This window comes from Opisthocomus hoazin, chromosome 10 (genome assembly GCF_030867145.1).
Source record: "Opisthocomus hoazin isolate bOpiHoa1 chromosome 10, bOpiHoa1.hap1, whole genome shotgun sequence".
Lineage (NCBI taxonomy): Eukaryota > Metazoa > Chordata > Aves > Opisthocomiformes > Opisthocomidae > Opisthocomus > Opisthocomus hoazin.
In genome coordinates, this window is record NC_134423.1 from 11,214,504 (window position 1) to 11,234,605 (window position 20,102).

Consider the following 20,102-nt stretch of genomic DNA (forward strand, 5'->3'; position numbering starts at 1 on the left):
CCTGGGAGGAAAACCCCCTACAATTAAATTTAAAGTAGCTTTAGATTCTTCTAGACTTCCTGTAGCCTTAGCTGCAGGATCCCGTTGCTCAAACTCTATCAATAACAGTTTTAAATAAGTGTGTGGTGTGGGTTTTCTATTTTTTATATATATATACACACTATATATATAAACTCAGTTGCTGAGGTACCTGAAGGCCATAAAATAATAGCAGCAGAATGCATTTCTCTGTTGCATTAACCAACATTCTGCTGGCCAAAACTGGCTACAGAATATGCCTTCCTCCATCCACAAATAATTTTGGGCTTAATTCCTTTTAGCATACAGAAAGAGATTTAAAGGCATTACTGTTTCTTTTCTGCCTAAGCTCACCACCCAAAACTAGACAACACTAGGTAACAAAATGTCCATGTAAACATTAGACACACAGAAACCTAGCTGATGTATATAATAGCCATACAATTTACACTTTGAAATGTTGAAGGTTATAGCCCAATCTGTTAGAATATACCTAATGTCTATCTATCACTAGTGCCTGAACAGATTCATGTACAGTGAGATGATGCTTAAACTCAAGAATCCTTTATTTATTTTAGAAATAATTCAAGCATGTTCATTGTATCTTTATATACAAGGCATCAAAGCTATACCTATATATCTTATATACATCATTTAAGAGTTCTCAATTCCAAATCAATAGCAACATACCAACTCCAGCAGTGCCCAAAGCTGAGAGAAAATATACACAACCACCGATCCTCTTACACACATTTCCACAGTTTGTATCCTTACCACAACCCTTGCGTCTGCAATTTCAACCGCAAACAGCCACTAGAGCCCTTTCCAATTTGGGAGCATCAAACGTTATCTTCAGTGACAACGTAATCAATAGAACTGTGCCAATTTGTAAGACTACAGGAGAGCAAAAGGTACAAAAATCAAAAAGAAACATTTCTGAACTAGATTAATGTAAAGGTTTTAAACACCAGAAGTTTTCACATTTTATTTTTACATAGGTCTTCTCTTAATATGATCTTTATACAACTAAAATGTTTAAATAGAACAGCACATGCCCATTTGACCAGGACATAAGTTTGAGGAGGTATCGCTTAAAAAGTTGAAATATATACAGAAGTTTTTGACAATGCAGATATATCTTAATAGAAAGGATTTTTCAACATCCCACTGAAAAACGCAGAAGGAAAAGTTAACATTTAACCATATTGGATCTTCTTGGCATCCCAGAGACATGGTGGGCTGGCTCCTATGACTGGGGCGTTGGAACGGAAGGTTACAGGCTCTTCAGGAAGGACAGCCAGGGGTGACAAGGAGGGGGTGTCACCCTCTGTGTCAGTGACAGCTGGAGCGCATGGAGCTCCACCTGGGATGGGTGAGGGTCTGACCGAGAGCTCATGGGCAGGGCAGAGACAGGTGACACTATAGTGGGGGTCTGCTACAGGCCACACCACCAGGGAGACTGAGCAGATGAGGCCTCTATAGACAGGAGCAGCCTCTGCACAGTACCATGGCATAAAGCCCTGGAGTGAAGAGGGGCCCAAGAAAGCTGCTTAATGTCCAAGGATCACCTCATCTGAGCTCGGGAGCGACGCATCCCAGCAAAGAGCAGCTCGGGCAAAAACGCCAGGAGGCTTACATGGATGGACAAGCAGCTCCTGGACAAAGTCAAGCACAAAAAGGAAGCCTATGGAAGGTGGAAGAAAGGACAGGTAGCCTGGGAGGAATACAGAGAAACTGTCCGAGCAGTCAGGGATCACATTAGGAAAGCTAAAGCCCTGACAGAATTAAACCTAGCCAGGGATGTCAAGGGCAAAAAGAAAAGCTTCTATAGGTATGCTGCTGATAAAAGGAAGGCTAGGGAAATCGTGAGCCCTCTCCGCAAGGGAACAGGAGACCTGATTACCCGGGATATGCAGGAGGCTGAGGTGTTCAACAACATTTTTGCCTCAGTCTTCACCAGCAAGTGCTCCAGTGCGCGTGCGCGCACGCACACACATGCACACACGCACACACACAAAATATCTCTCTTCCCTCAGCTGGTGCATTCTCATTCTCCTGTTGTCTCTCAGAATTCTCTGGTGTTTAATACAGATTGAGTGGCAGTTTTTTCTGCAATGTGAACCTGAACAGGATGTCTTCTTCCAAGCTAGTCACTTACTCTCATGAAATGTATAATTACTAAATTAATTTAAATTGGTCCACTGATATTAAAAGTTATGGCAGGGATGACAGAAAATCATGGCTATACAAGGACAGACAAGACACATGGTATGACCAAATTAAACCTGGCCTCCTAAGTCCAAAAGCCTATGGTACATCGTACACATGATTTTCCTGCCAATGAAGCTTAACGTATTTTGCCACGCCACATCTGCATTATTGCTATTCTGCTGATGATAGCGGAGTTTGGGAGATACCTCATTAGACCACACAGAATTTACAGACAGAGGTGTAAAATCACTTTGCATCCTCCCAATCCTGCACATTCAAGCGGTCGGAGCCGTCCCTGGCATAACACACAGAACCTTGCTACAGCCATCTTTATTGCAACAGTGAAAACCCAAGCTGGCACAAAGCAGGGAATTTAGATTCTGTTCACCGCTTTAATATTTTCAAGCAGCAAGAAAAGGCACAACCAGAGATCTTGTAAGATCTGGCCAGGTAGGATCAGAACAGTCAATACAAAGTATGAAACTTGGTGCTTGGGAGTAACATGATAGCAATGTATATAGGACAACTAAAGCCAAGGCAATAAAACAACTGTTTTAGATAAGCAAATGATGATTATTCACCTGATTTGAGTCACACGTGGATTTGTAATAATCAAACTAAAGACTGAGTTAAGCTGTTTTTAAGGCAGGACATAGGCCTTCTACTAAGCTACATGAATTCTTAAAACAATGTCACCTGTGTGCTTTTCAAATATCATTTGCCAACCAAACTCTGAGTCTACATTATTTTAATTTATGAACTCCTAAACACTTTCCGTATATTCCACAATATGAAAGCTGCACTTAAGACATTTCAGTTGATGGAGGACAGCAAGCACTAGCTTTTCAGGATCAGAGGTGAGGAAGACTTGCACTCTCCACAAGGATCTGTTGTTCGTTATCACTAATATTCCATCCAAAATTAAAGCACACCTCCGCACTAATGACAAGTTTGATCACTCCCTGGTTGAAGCCCACGTATGTAGTATCAATAATGTCATATGCCTATCTATTAAGAGTTATATAAAGCACTCACTTCAAAAGACAGGAGTTAAGATATTCTGCTGTGATTAGCTAGAACATACGGTAGAAAAGTAGAAACTGGACTGTTCCTGTCAATAATAACCACCCCAAAATAAATAATGACAATCAACAGAACTGATAGAAGTGAAACATTATTAGCAAAAATAATCTGCAAGACTCAACACTTTTATACGTCATAGCTTAAATAACAGAAATTTTAGTAATTTATCAAAAGAGTAATAATTAATGACTTTTGATAAATTAATCATTTAACAGTAACCTTTGAAAGAAAATTTCACAAACCAAAGACCATAGCACAAACGCATATTCCAGCTACTCAGGTAAGGCGCTTTTCTGTGCTGAGAAGAAAAGCCCTTGAAAGGTAAAAGCAACATGAATGTTACCTAAGTTTTACAACACATGACATGAGTCCCCTGTCTGCTCATTTCTGGTTTTTTCCACTCCTGGTCTGCAAACAAGTAATCTGATACACATAGACATATACATCATTGTCAAGCATCTGCTAAAACGAAGACTTTTCACTTAGGCTATGTAGTATCTCCAGCTGAGAACAGATCAAGTAGCACGATTAAAACGCGGAACGATATGTAATCCCAAAAATATGTGATAATGATACAAATACGCTTCTGTTCTTTCAGTCACAAAAGTTTAAAATGGTAATCTAATTACAATGCAAGGCTGACTGATTTTCTTAAACCAAAAAATTCTCCAGAGACGTTTCCTGAGCAGGAAGATAGTTCAGTAACAAAATGTTAAATTGTGTTAGACCAACCACCCATTTGGAAGCCTCTAGCTACTGTTCAGTTTTCAAACCTGCTTTCAATGAAATGTATTTGTACGCTAATCTCCAAGTCAATTTGGCCGTGTCTGATTACAGCAGAGAACTAGATGCATATGATAAGAAAAAAGTTTACTTAAATTGGTATATGTAGTTTTTTACAATGATTAGATAATCGTTTCCAGAATGTGTTGAGTTTTCAGCCATGTTTAATATGAAAATAGAAGTCATATATTTAACATTTATTTTATAACTTCTTTTTCTGGCTTCTCTTAATGACTCCGATCAATTCCATTTCTAAAGAATGAGTGATTTTTATCAAATGACAATGGCCTTTCTACAGATCTACTAGAAAATCACCATAAAATGTAAAACAGATGCACGAGTTATTACAAACACAGGTCTTTCGAAATTCGGAAGCGCGCCTTACAGTGACATCCCAACTAGACGTTGTTTATGCTTCACCACCAATCACTTTCTTAACATCACAGAGAAAAGTTGAAGAGTGATAAGTGTCACTGCAGAAAGGGAGCAATGTATAATTAAGCCACTTAACAGGAAGCAAATGAATGCGAAGCAGGCTGAACCACAACAGTGCCACCTACAGTGGAGAACGCTACAGGTACAAAACAAATAAATCGGTGTCCAGTCAGAAAATTAATAAATTCAAAACTCAACAAGTAAAAACTGATCTCATCAAAAAACTAAGATCTAATAACATCATGGACAAGTTTTATACGCTTCAAAAATTAAGTCCCTGCCTAAGATGAAAGTGTCTTAAATCTGTATAAATATGCCATCAGCTTTCCTATTTACTAGCCTTCACTGAATACAAATCAAAAAGTAACATGTTTCTGAAGGTCTAATTCCTTTTCTAATTCTAATTCACATTTTTTTTCTAATTTTTGCAATTTTAAAATTCAAATTCACATTTGACTTTTTTGTAAAGTATAATAAACCACGGTAAGAGCCACGTGACAACAGGCAAAGAACAGTTGAAGACTTACCTTGCATTCCACTACACTCTGATCTGATTCACACGTAACATAGATCTCATCAACTGCCCTTCTGAGATTGTCAAAAAGAAATGCCCAGTATCGAGCTCGCAGATCAACTTTTCGAGGCTGTCTTGTTTTTGTTGGGCTTTTGTCAAAGTTTTTATCTCCAGCTGCCGCTGATGTTAATTTACAGTCTATGGTAGTGCTCTGAAAAAAAACAAGAAACAACAGAAAACAAAAACAAAAAACAGAAGTAAGGTAAGGGGTTGGGCTTCTGCGCAACACAGGTTTTTTCAACATATTCAAACTTTTGTAAACAAGACATTTTTCACTGAAGACGACTACATCACCCCACTGACTTGAGTTCTTTAAAACACACTTTCTTATCTTAAATATATACAGCGGCTATGTAGAACTAGATTCTCTTTCTTTGACATTTGTAACTCTGCATTCACATTGCACAACGGTACAAGATTTTCTCCTTCTTAGCACACTGGAAAGTGACATTTTCTAATCACATATCCTGTATTATTTACTCTGACAAGTATGCGCATCCAGAGATGAAAGTAACATTTTCCCAATAATCATGCCAGCAATATTCCACCACAGTTAAATTCTATTACCCAGACATTACAGACGACTTTATAATTTTTAAACCCTCATTCTAATATATGAGCATTAACGTCAGCACAACGCTGATGCGGCTAGCCCTTTGATCGATATGTTATGGCTACACTGCAGAGGAGATGCCAGCAAGCACTGACTTAGTTACGGCAGGAAGCTTTCACACGTTAGAATACTACTTGTACTAAAATTTCCACTCACCATATTGTTAACATTGTAAGCTTAATTCAACCCAATATAAGTGCTGTGCCAATGAATCGAGTTGCTCCTACTTAGGCCAAGTCTGAAAGTGTCCTCATGCTGTTCTAAGCTGTAATTTAACAGCTTTAACCACAACAAATCTGTTGTTTGATTTTTAATGTTAACGTGCAGGCTAACTGATCTAGTACTGCTCTGCTGCACAGATGCACAGAACTGTCAATATGCTAAATGTGATGGGAGCAGTTGGAGAACATTCTACTGTCTTCACAAATGCTGGCACGGACAGGAATCACCACGTACCTCCCTGCAAGTACTGTTATGGCACCTCAGCGTCACGTCTCTGTTCACCTTGTGCATTTAGCTCAGTCACTCATATGAGGATAGGTCTCCTTGACAGAGATACACTGTCACTTTTCTGCACCAGATATTCCAAAAGATTCTGAAGCATGCCTGTTTGCCTGAGAATACCATCTTCAGTACTTGGCCCCGCGACACTGTCCTTATGAAACTTGAAGTGCTCTCCCACAACAAAAAATAAACAGAAAAATCCTGCTGCCACGCCAGACTTCTGTAAGCTTCTGCATTCCATAGTAGCCACACAGATAAGCACCTCCGGTAAACCCAAAGTAACACCCAACTGTGTGCCATTTTGGGGTGGAGATGTTAGCTGCATGCTACAATAGCATGCTCTGTTTTTTTCATTAATGCATTTGTTTTAACAGCAGCTTTCATGCAGTTTTCATGAATTGGTTCAGTGGCACAGATCACCGGAAAATCAGTTCTTATTGGAGTACACTTGCAGGGATTACTGCAAAATTCCATTCTAAAAACTCAGCTTTTGGTGATTGAATAAAAACAGTCAAAACCAACACTGCATAAGCCAGTACACAGTTTTTACAATTAGAATATGTAATGTCTAGCTAGAAATAATGTAAATAGCAGAACAAATGACCAGGGTTCAAGCCTTTCCATCTCCTATGTAAAAAGCTGAGAAACATCATTTCTTTGTGCCAAAACATGAGTTTAATGGCATTACCTTGGAGTTTGTACTTGGAGACAGAGCATTCTTATAGCAGTCTGTCCTGGGTTTGGCCAGGACAGGGTTAATTTTCACCGGACTCCAGGAAGGGGCACAGCCGGCACAGCCGGGGGGTGGGGGCTGACCCCACTTGGCCAAACAGAGCCCGGTATTCCATACCATGTGCCGTCATGCTGGGTTCCGGTGGGGGGGGGCGGCGCAGCAGGAACTCACTCGCGGCTCGGGAGCGCGCGGTGCCGGTCCTGTCCGAGAGAGCGGGTCTGTTGTGCGAGTTTTTGTCGTATTTTCTCCTTATCTGTATCGTTGTTGTTGCTGTTCCCTTTGTTTGCTGTTCTGTTAAACTGCCCTTATCCCGACCCACCAGTTTCTGCCTGTTTCTTTCCATTCTCCTGCACACCGTGGCGGGGGGAGGGGCGGCCGCGTGGCGCTTTTGTTGCCGGCGGCAGCCGAAACCAAAACATTAAACTGGCGCCCAGGCGTGGGACGGGGATAACGGCAGGGCTGAGCAGCGGGTGTTAAAACAGCTTTCTTAGATTTTTGTTATAATTTGTTGTACGTATTTACTGTGTTAGTTAAACAGTCGCCGGTAAAAATGTTTCTGTCTTTGATCAGATCGTTGTGGTTTTTGAATCCGTACTTGTACTTGTTCCCTGTTGTGGTGCTGTTCATCATCACGGGGAAGAGGATCAGGGTGATGATTTTACTGTACTGTATGATATCGACTTATGACATGATAACATCACTGTGCATGAAATTAGGCTTGTATTTGCATGCGGCACTGCGGTCATTTCCGTACCTCGGATACTATGTCTTAGAATTTGTGAATAATCAAACCCAATCTGTGGGGAAAACCGGAGGGGATACCTTCCCCCACTCTTTCGCGCCTCCTCTCTCCCTCAGGCTGGTCCTAACGGCTTTTGAGAATTTTTGAGTACCTGTGGGATGCTCAGGCCAGCACTCTCCTATTGTCCTGCCTCCTGAATGGGTTTTGGGTCTTGTTTAGGGTTAAACAAGTAGTTAAGAACATCATGCAGAGACCTGCCCCGGGGGCTGGATAGCTGTGAGTGGCTGGGTGTGTGGGACAGCATGGGCAGGTGTCTAGAGCAATGGGCACCCACGGTGTGTTTTAAACTCACCCCTGAACAAACACAGAATCTGGACAATCTGGTAAAATATCTGCAAAAAGTGTGCTGCCACCCGGGGAACTCCAGAGAGACACAAATCACCACAATGTGCTGGGGTCTGGCCCACGCCTACCGAGCCCTGTTCAACCTGATTCAGTGCCTTAAGGGGGAAAGGGGGGGGAAGCGAAGCGGCAGGCACTGCGACTGGCGCTGCCCCCCCAGCCGGCCCTGCAGCCCCTCCAGTCCAGCAGGCAGTCACAGCCCCCCTGACCGGCACCACGCCTGCTGCAGCCACAGCTGCAGGGTCTGCCTCGGTTTCCCTGGCAGGCACAGCAGCTGCTCCAGCCCCCGCTCTGGCTGCAGGCAGCGTGGCTGAGCCCAATGACCAACCTGTGCCGGTAGCAGTCGCCCCCGTAAAACTAAAGAAAGATGCAAAGAGAGCAGATCGCTCCGGGAGGGATGACGATGAGCCAGGGTCATCGCGGGAGATAGAGACAGAGATCAACACCCGGTCCCTGTCCCTGGGCGAGCTGCGAGACATGCAGAAAGATTTCAGCCGCCACCCAGGCGAGCACATTGCCACCTGGCTGCTGCGGTGCTGGGATAACGGGGCCAGCAGCTTGGAGTTAGAGGGCAAGGAAGCCAAGCAGCTGGAATCCCTGGCCAGGGATGGGGGCATTGACAAGGCCATTGGGAAAAAGGAACAAGTCCTCAGCCTGTGGAGGAGACTTCTGTCAGGCGTGAGGGAGAGGTACCCCTTCAGTGACGATTTTGTATGCTACCCTGGCAAGTGGACCAATATGGAAAGGGGTATTCAGTACTTGAGGGAATTAGCTGTGCGGGAGCTGGTTTACTGTGACACAGACGATGAGCAGGTACCCACAGACCCAGATGAACTCCAGTGCTCACAATCCATGTGGAGGAAGTTTGTGCGGAGCGCACCATCCTCATATGCCAACTCACTGGCAATAGTAGACTGGAAAGGTAAGGAGGCACCAACAGTGGATGAGGTGGCTGTTCGACTCCGGCAATATGAGGAAAGTCTCTCTTCCTCCCTTGTTTCAGCCGTGGAGAAACTGGTCAAGCGACTAAAAAGGAATATGTCCTACTCCCCACCTGTACGGGCCAGTGTCTCAGCTATTAGGGGCAGGCGTTTCTCTGCTCCGGAGAGGGAATACAGAGGCTACACACCATGGGGCAGCCTGTGGTTCTACCTGCGTGACCACGGAGAGGACATGAGGAAGTGGGATGGAAAACTCACCTCAAGTCTAGAGGCACGAGTCCATGAGTTGCGAGGTAAAGCAATCACCAAAGGGGATTCTGTTAGGAAAAATGCTGCTCCAGTTTCCAGAAGCCAGCTCTCCAGACCAGGTAGACAGTTTGATTTTGATTCCAATCCTCTGGAGGGGACCTCCAAGTCATTTTTACAGCAGGTGAGCAGCAAATTCTCTGACGAGGATTAGAGGGGCCCTGCCTCCAGCCAGGTGGAGGAAAGGGACAACCGTGTTTATTGGACGGTGTGGATTCGGTGGCCTGGCACGTCAGATCCACAAGAGTATAAAGCTCTAGTGGACACTGGTGCACAGTGTACTTTAATGCCATCAGAGTTCAAAGGGTCAGAGTCCATTTGCATTTCAGGAGTGACAGGGGGGTCCCAAGAGCTGAGTGTATTGGAGGCTGAAGTGAGCCTCACTGGGCAGGACTGGCAGAAGCACCCCATTGCAACTGGCCCCGAGGCTCTGTGCATCCTTGGCATAGACTATCTTAGGAGAGGGTATTTCAAGGACCCAAAGGGGTATCGGTGGGCTTTTGGCATAGCTGCTGTGGAGACGGAGGAAATTAAACAGCTGTCCATTTTGCCTGGTCTCTCGGAGGATCCTTCCGTTGTGGGGTTGCTGAGGGTTGAAGAACAACAGGTGCCAATCGCGACCACAACGGTGCACCGGCGACAGTATCGTACCAACCGAGACTCCCTTCTCCCCATTCATCAGCTGATCCGCCAGCTGGAGAGTCAAGGAGTGATCAGCAAAACTCGCTCACCCTTTAATAGTCCCATATGGCCAGTGAGAAAATCTACTGGAGAGTGGAGACTGACAATAGACTACCGTGGCCTGAATGAAGTCACACCACCGCTGAGTGCTGCCGTGCCAGACATGCTAGAACTTCAATATCCGCTGGAGTCAAAGGCAGCCAAGTGGTATGTGACAATTGACATTGCTAATGCATTCTTCTTCATCCCTTTGGCAGCAGAGTGCAGGCCACAATTTGCTTTCACCTGGAGAGGCATCCAGTACACCTGGAATCGACTGCCCCAAGGGTGGAAACACAGTCCCACCATTTGCCATGGACTAATCCAGACTGCACTGGAAAAGGGTGAAGCTCCAGAACATCTGCAGTACATCGACGACATCATTGTATGGGGTGACACCACGGAGGAAGTTTTCGAGAAAGGGGAGAAAATAGTTCAGATCCTTCTGACAGCCGGTTTCGCCATTAAGCGAAGTAAAGTCAAGGGACCTGCGCAAGAGATCCAGTTTTTGGGGATAAAATGGCAGGATGGGCGCCGTCAAATCCCAATGGATGTCATCAACAAAATAGCAGCTATGTCTTCACCAACCAGCAAAACGGAAGCACAGGCCTTCCTGGGTGTTGTGGGTTTTTGGAGGATGCACATCCCAAATTACAGCCAGATTGTAAGTCCTCTGTACCACGTGACCCGGAAGAAGAATGATTTTGAATGGGGCCCTGAGCAACGACAGGCATTTGAACAGATTAAACAGGAGATAGTTCATGCCGTAGCCCTTGGTCCAGTCCGGTCAGGGCAAGATGTTAAAAACGTGCTCTACACCGCAGCCGGGGAGAATGGCCCAACCTGGAGTCTGTGGTAGAAAGCACCAGGGGAGACTTGAGGTCGACCCCTGGGGTTTTGGAGCCGGGGATACAAAGGATCCGAGACCCGCTATACTCCCACTGAAAAAGAGATTCTGGCAGCATATGAAGGCGTTCGAGCTGCTTCAGAAGTGGTCGGCACTGAAGCACAGCTCCTCCTAGCACCACGATTGCCAGTCCTGGGCTGGATGTTCAAAGAGAGAGTCCCCTCTACGCATCATGCCACCGATGCTACGTGGAGTAAGTGGGTCGTGCTGATCACCCAGCGCGCCCGAATGGGAAACCCCAGTCGCCCAGGAATTCTGGAGGTCATCATGGACTGGCCAGAAGGCAAAGATTTCGGAGCATCGCCAGAGGAGGAGGTGACACGTGCTTAAGAGGCCCCACTGTATAACCATCTGCCAGAAGAGAAGAAACAGTATGCCCTGTTCACGGATGGGTCCTGTCGTATTGTGGGGAAGCAGCGGAGGTGGAAGGCTGCTGTATGGAGCCCTACACGACAAGTCGCGGAAACTGCCGAGGGAGAAGGTGAGTCCAGCCAGTTTGCAGAGGTGAAAGCCATCCAGCTGGCTTTAGACATTGCCAGTCGAGAGAAGTGACCAGTGCTCTATCTTTACACTGACTCTTGGATGGTGGCCAATGCCTTGTGGGGGTGGCTGCAGCAATGGAAGAAGAACAACTGGCAGCGCAGAGGCAAACCTATCTGGGCTGCCCCATTGTGGCAAGATATTGCTGCCTGTCTGGAGCAGTTGGCTGTAAAAGTCCGTCACGTGGACGCCCACGTCCCTAAGAGTCGGGCCACTGAGGAACATCAAAACAACCACCAGGTAGATCAGGCTGCTAAGATTGAAGTGGCTCAGGTGGATCTGGACTGGCAACATAAGGGTGAACTGTTTATAGCTCGGTGGGCCCATGACACCTCGGGCACCAAGGAAGAGACGCGACATACCGATGGGCTCGTGACCGAGGGGTGGACTTGACCATGGACACTATCGCACAGGTTATCCATGAATGTGAGACATGCGCTGCAATCAAGCAAGCCAAGCGGGTAAAGCCTCAGTGGTATGGAGGACGATGGCTAAAATATAAATATGGGGAGGCTTGGCAGATTGACTACATCACACTGCCACAAACCCTCCAAGGCAAGCGCTATGTGCTCACAATGGTGGAGGCCACCACCGGATGGCTGGAAACCTACCCTGTGCCCCATGCCACCGCCCGGAATACCATTCTGGGCCTGGAAAAACAAGTCCTGTGGCGACATGGCACTCCCGAAAGAACTGAGTCGGACAACGGGACTCACTTTCGCAACAGCCTCATAGACACCAAAGAACATGGTATCGAGTGGGTGTATCACATCCCCTACCATGCACCAGCCTCGGGAAAGATCGAACGTTACAATGTGCAGCTAAAAACCACTTTGAGGGCAATGGGGGTTGGAACTTTCAAAAACTGGGATACTCATTTAGCAAAGGCCACCTGGTTGGTTAACACCAGGGGATCCACCAACCGGGCTGGTCCTGCCCAGTCAAAACCTCAGCGCCCCGTAGAAGGGGATAAAGTCCCTGTAGTGCACATGTGGAACACGTTAGGGAAGACGGTTTGGGTTAGTCCTGCCTCAGGCAAAGGCAAGCCCGTCCGGGGGATTGCCTTTGCTCAAGGACCTGGGTGTACCTGGTGGGTAATGCGGAAGGATGGGGAAGTCCAATGTGTACCTCATGGGGATTTGATTTTGGGGGAGAATAGTCCATAAATAAATTGTATAAAGTTAATTGTTAAATAACCCTGTCACTGTCTGTTATCACTGTTATAATTGTTATATTTAGTACCAGTAGTAGCATAGTAAGAATTGTCCAGATTAAAGAAGGATGGACTTTTTTGATGAACTCTAGCAGAGCACAGCGATGATGGAACTGGACCTGGTTTTCAACAACTGGCATCCAGCAACTTCATCAGGATCAACATTGCCTGCAGACTGTGGGCACGGGCCGCACCAGATACATCAGCCGTGAGCTCCGGATGCAGCAAGTGACCGCCCATCACCACACATCACCTCTCCTGCCACGGAAGACCATTACAACAGATGGAGCCTGAAGTCATGGATTAAATGAACTCAATGGACACTTCAGAGTGATGATCCATAGACTGAGGGAATGATATCTGGAGACAGGAGAACTGGTGGTGATCAACTGGACAATGGGGGACCTGGGCATGACGTAGATGGTATGGAATAAGGGGTGGATAATGTCCTGGGTTTGGCCAGGACAGGGTTCATTTTCACCGGACTCCAGGAAGGGGCACAGCCGGCACAGCCGGGGGGTGGGGGCTGACCCCACCTGGCCAAACAGAGCCCGGTATTCCATACCATGTGCCGTCATGCTGGGTTCCGGTGGTGGGGGGGGCGGCGTGGCAGGAACTCACTTGCGGCTCGGGAGCGCGCAGCGCTGGTCCTGTCCAAGAGAGCGGGTCTGTTGTGCGAGTTTTTGTCGTATTTTCTCCTTATCTGTATCGTTGTTGTTGCTGTTCCCTTTGTTTGCTGTTCTGTTAAACTGCCCTTATCCCGACCCACCAGTTTCTGCCTGTTTCTTTCCATTCTCCTGCACACCGTGGCGGGGGGAGGGGCGGCCGTGTGGCGCTTTTGTTGCCGGCGGCAGCCGAAACCAAAACACAGTCATTTTAGACCACAGGCAACATAAGGTAATCAGGAACTGTAGCATAGTTTTGGATGGACTTATCAATGAAAGTACTTTTAAGGAAGAGCTATAATAATATTTTTATGATTAAAGATATAGAAACCCAAAGATTGTACAAAGTCTAGAGAAAATTTCCCTCAACCTCCTTAAGAGGATGTTTGTTTTGCATAGATTTCTCTTGAATTCCAACAAATTGTGCCTAAGCTACAAAAAGTTCCCTGCATGTTTAGGAAACATGAACTCGTATTTCTCATCCTCAAATTATAGAACGGGAAAGTATCATAGAACCATAGGTTGGAAAAGACCTCTAAGATCATCAAGTCCAACCCAACACCACCGTGCCTGCTAAACCATATCCCAAAGTGCCACATCTACACGTTTTTTGAACCCCTCCAGGGATGGGGATTCCACCACCTCCCTGGGCAGCCTGGTCCAACGCCTGACCAAAGGCAGCAATCACCACATGATTTTTCAGTCACTGCATTTCAGAGTATAAATGTCTTTCTGCTCCAGTTTTTAGAGGCCTTCCCAATAAATTCATACCATAAACACAGCTTCCCATTACAAGGGAAATGAACCCTGACACAAAGATTGAACCTGCAAAATTAGTGAACTCCAGAGCTCTGTTTCCTCAGTAGCCCTTCCCTCTGGGTCCCAGTCTCCCCATTCCGCCCAGTGCTCTGACTGCCTGTACCACACAGCATTAACAGTGCAAACTCCGCTTGGTAATTAGAGAGGTAGACAGAGCGCTGTCAAAATGGTTATGCTCTCACCTGCGTTTGTGTTCAGATTCTAATTTTTCTGTAAGAAGGGGACGAACAGAAACCTGATTTACTACAATCATAACAAGCATCTCTGCTGCCCTTACATATATCTCAAAATACTCCAAGTGTGTTTCAGATGAACCTCAGCTGATGTATGCACAAGAGACATGTTCAGAGAAGATGCAGGTCATAAACAACCAATGAACAGGAATTTCAGCAGGGTTTCATATATCAGAGCATTTTGTATTTTTTCTTCTCTGACATAAGAGTCACCTCTTAAAGAGCTGCTTGGAGAAAAGATGCTCCTTAGCTGAAGCCCTGTATATAAAGCTTTAAAGCAAAGCTTACACTGGTTAATCTACAGCTCCTTTAAAACAGAGTTTATAATGACAGAATTTTAGCTACAGATCATAAATAGCTATCTCAAAATAACAGTGGTACCTTTTGCTGCCTGTATTTATAAAATGTGACCTTGGTTAAGTGACTAAGTTTCTACTCATTCAGGTAATATTGCTGACACAAAGGATCAGTTGTTTTGGAAGGGAAACCATGCATAATTCCCACTATTCGAAAGATAGATTTTCAAATGTATTTTTAAGACCGTGTCATGGAATATGTTCCGATATTTAGCAATAAATCTTATCCTTATACTATATTTGGCTTCCATTTATCATACTTCTTATGTGTCAGCCTTCTTAGCAAAACAGCATGTTGAACTGTGTTAACTACTGTAAGTTGCAGCAGTTCCATTATTATGCCCATAAGCAAATTTCCAGTGTTTAAGTAAAACCTAAGTAATATTTTACAGTTACTCATATTCCAGCAGAAGACCTCTGAAAGGATGCAAGTCCCTAAACTACCAAATTTCTTGTAAACACAATCACACAAGCAGGTAAGCATTAAACTGGTGGTTAGTTAATAGAAATAATATTTATGTTTCTGATACAAGTCAGGTCTAACACTGCACATCTGAATTTGTCACAGCCGGGTATCTGCCACTCAAGGAAACAGAAATCAATTTTCTGAGAAGAACCTAAACCATGTCCCGTGTTTGGCACTTCAGCCTCCAGAAATTCCACAACAAAAGATCAAACTCAGCAAGTTATTTCCAAACTTAATCAAGTTTGACTGGCACCAACTTTGAAATGAAAGCCAGTACTCACTTAAATTTAAGAGTTGCAAAGACTACTTCTAATATAAAGACGCTACAAATTTTTATTACAGACTGCTACATTCTCTACAAATGTTTAACGCAAGCACCAAAAAATTACCAGGATTTCCGAGTTAATTTGTATATTGTTCAGCAGGATCTTTACCTGTAAGCATCTTAAGTAATTTTTCTAACAAATCAAACTAACCTTTCACTGTGAAAAGCAAGAAATGCTGGATTAGGTACAGACTAAGACTGGCATTTCTGTGCTGATGTACAGCTATAGCTTTATTATTCTTATTCATCCTTCCTGGAATTAAGTTTTAATTAAATAGTATTTATTAAAAGTATGTACTTTTGACCAGATCATATTTTTAGGTGTCATGCTCAGGTTCAGAGTGATGGAATAGTGAAACTCCATTTCCAGAGATGATTATCTCTCTGGTATTCAGACGGAACACATGGACACAGGACAAAGTATTTCTAATAGTGTAGTCTGAAGAACAATAAGGCAATGATCCCACATCTTCACCAAGGAGCTACACTCAAGCCACATAAAGTCCACCTACATCCTTGTGCAAAGTGCTTCCAGCCAACTCAGAGCAGATTTTTCACTCTCGTTAACAGCTGACACACAAGCCTCTTTCCACTGACGAGACACATGGACACAGAATTAAGTTTTTCTGAGCAAAGTTCTAAAGCTCTAATCCTGCAAATTTGTACACATCATTCTTAACTGGATACAAGTACTTACTTTTGAATTTTCTCAGCGATCTCAGTTCCCTTAGCCTTTGACAATACACTTTTCCAAAATTTAATCCATTTTCAACAACTTTGCAGACCATCCTACATTACCACAACAATCAATCACAGTGTTTATAAACACACCAAAAACCAGCTTGCCTTGGCCTCCCCCCCAGTACTACATATGTTTACCCAATGCGTGATGATGGCTTATACAGACATGATCTAGCGGGCCTACACTGAAGCTTGCCCTCACTAGAACAACAAAACCCACCCAAGACTGGCAAAGATTCAGAGGGGCTAGTTCATACGATGTCACTTACAGTGACAGTTCAAACCTTCAACTGCAGAACATGCAAAGCTTTCATGCTTTTGAAATTAAGAAACACAGGAATATTCCTTCTTACATCTCAAGTAATTCAGTGTGGATGATGACAGTGATGTTAAAACTGAATCTCTTCCCCCCCCAGTAGTTTCAGTAACTTGCCTTGGAGTTATGGAAAGTATGAAGTACTTATTCTGAAAGTACAATGTATTCATTCTCAAGATGCCAAAGTTTATTTAACATACATCTGCCAGCACCCTACTGAGAGGACGATGAGGTTGATAAGATCATATGAAAGAGTTCTTGTAAATTTATAAATGGGCCACTAATGTAAAGAAAAATTAAAACGAAGACTCAACAAAAGTAAGAAAAAAGGCCACCAATTTACAGCAGAATCCAGTGTCTGAAATGCAGCAGAAATCAAGATGCTGAATACCAAATTGCAGTGCCAAGATGCACGGACATGCAGCAGTCCATTTCAAACCTTCATTGTACCCACTAGGAACGTACTCTGTTTCTACAATATAGCTTTAGCACAGCAATCCCACACGGAGCCACTGAGTAACAATCAAGTATTCTCCTGAAAACTCAGTATTTACTTAGTCCCAAGTGGCTAAAACAGACAGAACCCAAATTATTTAGCACATTACTCTTACACCCAAAACGTTCTGAGGGTAAATCCTTAGAGGAAACCCCGACTACATCAATAAAATTCCACCTTCACGGAACAAGAAAACCAGGATACACAGCGTTTGTAACATACTAGTACGTGAAGAGAGAACACACGGTTAACAGTTGCTAAACTAAATTGGGAAAACAACATGCCTATGTTTTGAAGACGCAAATACATCTCTATGGAAGCAGAACATTTTTTTCTTTTTCTCAAAAAATAACATCTTCCATATGCCATATTATCAAAATCTGACAGACTGTCTGAAAATACTAACCGGCTAACGCCACACTAATGGTGAAATCCATTCCTCAAAGAAAAGCAACTGTTAAAAATATTAAACATGAAGAAAGACTGAGGTATTACTTCATTTATGTCATGAATATTGTCAGTCACATAGAAAAAACACGAATAAAAATAAGAGCAGTTTCTTCCTGACACTCCTCATTCGGACTTGCTTTCCAGTCATAACTCTTGGAAATTTTACCCGTCTGGCCTAATTTTTTCCGAAACAGGATATACTGACTTCAACCATTAACACATGAAGTCAAGAAATAAAGCATTTCCTTAAATTAGAAATTGGGCAGAAAGGTAGCATAAGCAGCGTGCTTACAAGGACAAATGTTTTGTATCATTCTATTGAACAGCACTTTCCTTAAGTAACTTTAAAGCCAAAAAGACATGCATCCAGAGGTTAGGAAGTGCCAAAAGTAAAGGCTGAGGAAGATAACCTCTTCTGGCATTTTTAAACTTCTGAATACTTGACTTTGAAACTTGTATGCGCTAAAAATATAACATATGCACAGTTTTATATATGTATTATTCAGCCAATAATGTATCAGTGATATCACAAAACATTTTTATGTTGTAAATTTTATATCATAATAAAAAATGAGACCATACCTGTTTTGCAGTCTTGTGTGTTCCCTGAGCCACCCTCTTGGTTTTTCCACCAGCTTGCCATTTCGATTTTCCTGTGGGAGAAGCAACTGTTTTAATCAACAATAACGATTTTACGTACATAGAGCATTCTAAAATGCACATATCTCATCTCGCAATGTACTGCTAGTGGTACAATTTATGAGTTAAGAGGTTTGTAACATTGTATATGCCAAATATATATTCCCCAGTTCAGATAATGCCATAAAATACACAGAAAAAGAAAAAAATTACAAAGAAAGGCAAGAATTACAGACTTCATAACGCAAAGACAACCTTAAGTGCTTAGTACCTCTGAAAATCGTATCATTACAAACTACCAGCCAAATATGATACCAGTTTTCTACATAAACTAAAAAAAAAGTCTGCTCTTGAATGACTGTTCAGTCAGATATTACAGAATTAAAACAAGGAATATCTTTCTTAAGAAAAACAAAGGTAATAATTTAGTTTTTCTTGAACTGTTCAAACAACCTACCAGTAGATTTCTGTATTTTCTGCCAAGAAAGGTAGGGAAAAGCAGAACTTAGGACTAGATTTAGTACATCTGCATTTAGGTAGCCAAAGGAAGAGAGAAAAACATTCACAGAGCACAAGTCACTCCCCTTAAGATTTCAAATGCCTTCTAAATTGTACCTGTCTCCCCCCACTGCTGACATGAAGTGATTTCAGCAATTACGCTTCCAAAATCACTTTAAATTCCCACAGTCATAACGGATTATTTCAGGGCTCAGTGCTATAGTGTTGGCAATTTCTTAACTGAATAAGAGATATCTTTGCATAGATAAATTCGTGTTAGCCTAGACCTACCTGACATGTTCGCATTTAATCTTTGAGATTTGCTCAGGGGTAATTTAAAAAAAAAATATTCAGTTTTATTCCTCCACCTTAGTATTTAACTTGCACAACATGAAAATCACGGGATCCAATTACCAAAAACGTAAGCAAGTAAGATAAAATACTAACTATGGCAGAAGTACTCCCTAGCACTGACTACATCTAAGTAAAAGTTTCAAGATTATCTAGCTGGATGAAGCCAAGCAAATAAATACATTGGTTAAACATAGTTCCTTCCTAGACCATGGAGATCATTCTCCAATTTCAGAATTGTCCAGTTGAGTTTTTAACAGTTCTTAGGCCAAATTCCCTAACACAGTCCAGCTGTTTTACACTGCTCTGGCTATGTACAGCAGCTGTAAACCTTTCTTAATCAAGCAGCTGCACAGCTGGTTTGCATCATTGGCTGTACCAGGGAACAAGGCCCACAATTTTAAAACAAATTTAAAATTATTTGCTTGATAATTCATTTTTTAAATGCTACACTAGCCAAAACAGGTAAAAATTAATATATTGAACTCAACTTAGGAGCATTCAGGAAGATATTTGATTCAGCTACCGTATGTATAAAAACTTCCTATTCACTGAAATGCTTAAACTGAGGATCAGTTCCATGTCAGATTTATGATAACTGAAATATTTCAATCACCAGCGTCTCTCTTCTGAGATGACTTATGTTCTGCAAAGACAAGATTTTGAATGCAGTGGCACACAGAACTTGCACAGTGAAAAGGCTTACAAACAAACATGGGTATGTTAAAATTAAAAAAGGGCAGATGAACAGGAAAAAAAACGTGCAGTCTCTTCAGATTCTACAAAAAACAGCATTCTAATCCATCATCTAAGAACCGGGAAATGTCTGAACAAGTCCCCTGTAAAGCCAAAAGCTAATTTTCAGGCACTTTCTATATAAGGCAGACACTTAGAAAAAACAAAACTTATGTAACTACCAGGTTTTGCAAACTTTAAAGCAAATAATGTGTGGCAAGGACTAATTTTTTCTTAAGGTGTCTGGGCCAAAAAGTTTTGTCTTCAAGCAGCAGCCGCATTTCCCA

At 43.1% G+C, this 20,102-nt stretch overlaps 1 protein-coding gene across 2 annotated transcripts in view; it reads right to left on the reverse strand.

The window, feature by feature from the left end:
• The window catches only part of SCAPER (S-phase cyclin A associated protein in the ER), a 175,535-nt gene that overhangs the window by 143,482 nt on the left and 11,951 nt on the right, over positions 1-20,102 (reverse strand). For both annotated transcript variants that reach the window (XM_075431781.1, XM_075431780.1), the window contains exons 4-5: positions 18,175-18,245; positions 5,058-5,255 (exon numbers count right to left, since the gene is read on the reverse strand). In XM_075431781.1, the coding sequence (XP_075287896.1) occupies positions 5,058-5,255; positions 18,175-18,245 (269 nt within the window). The remainder of the gene's footprint in view (positions 1-5,057; positions 5,256-18,174; positions 18,246-20,102) is intronic.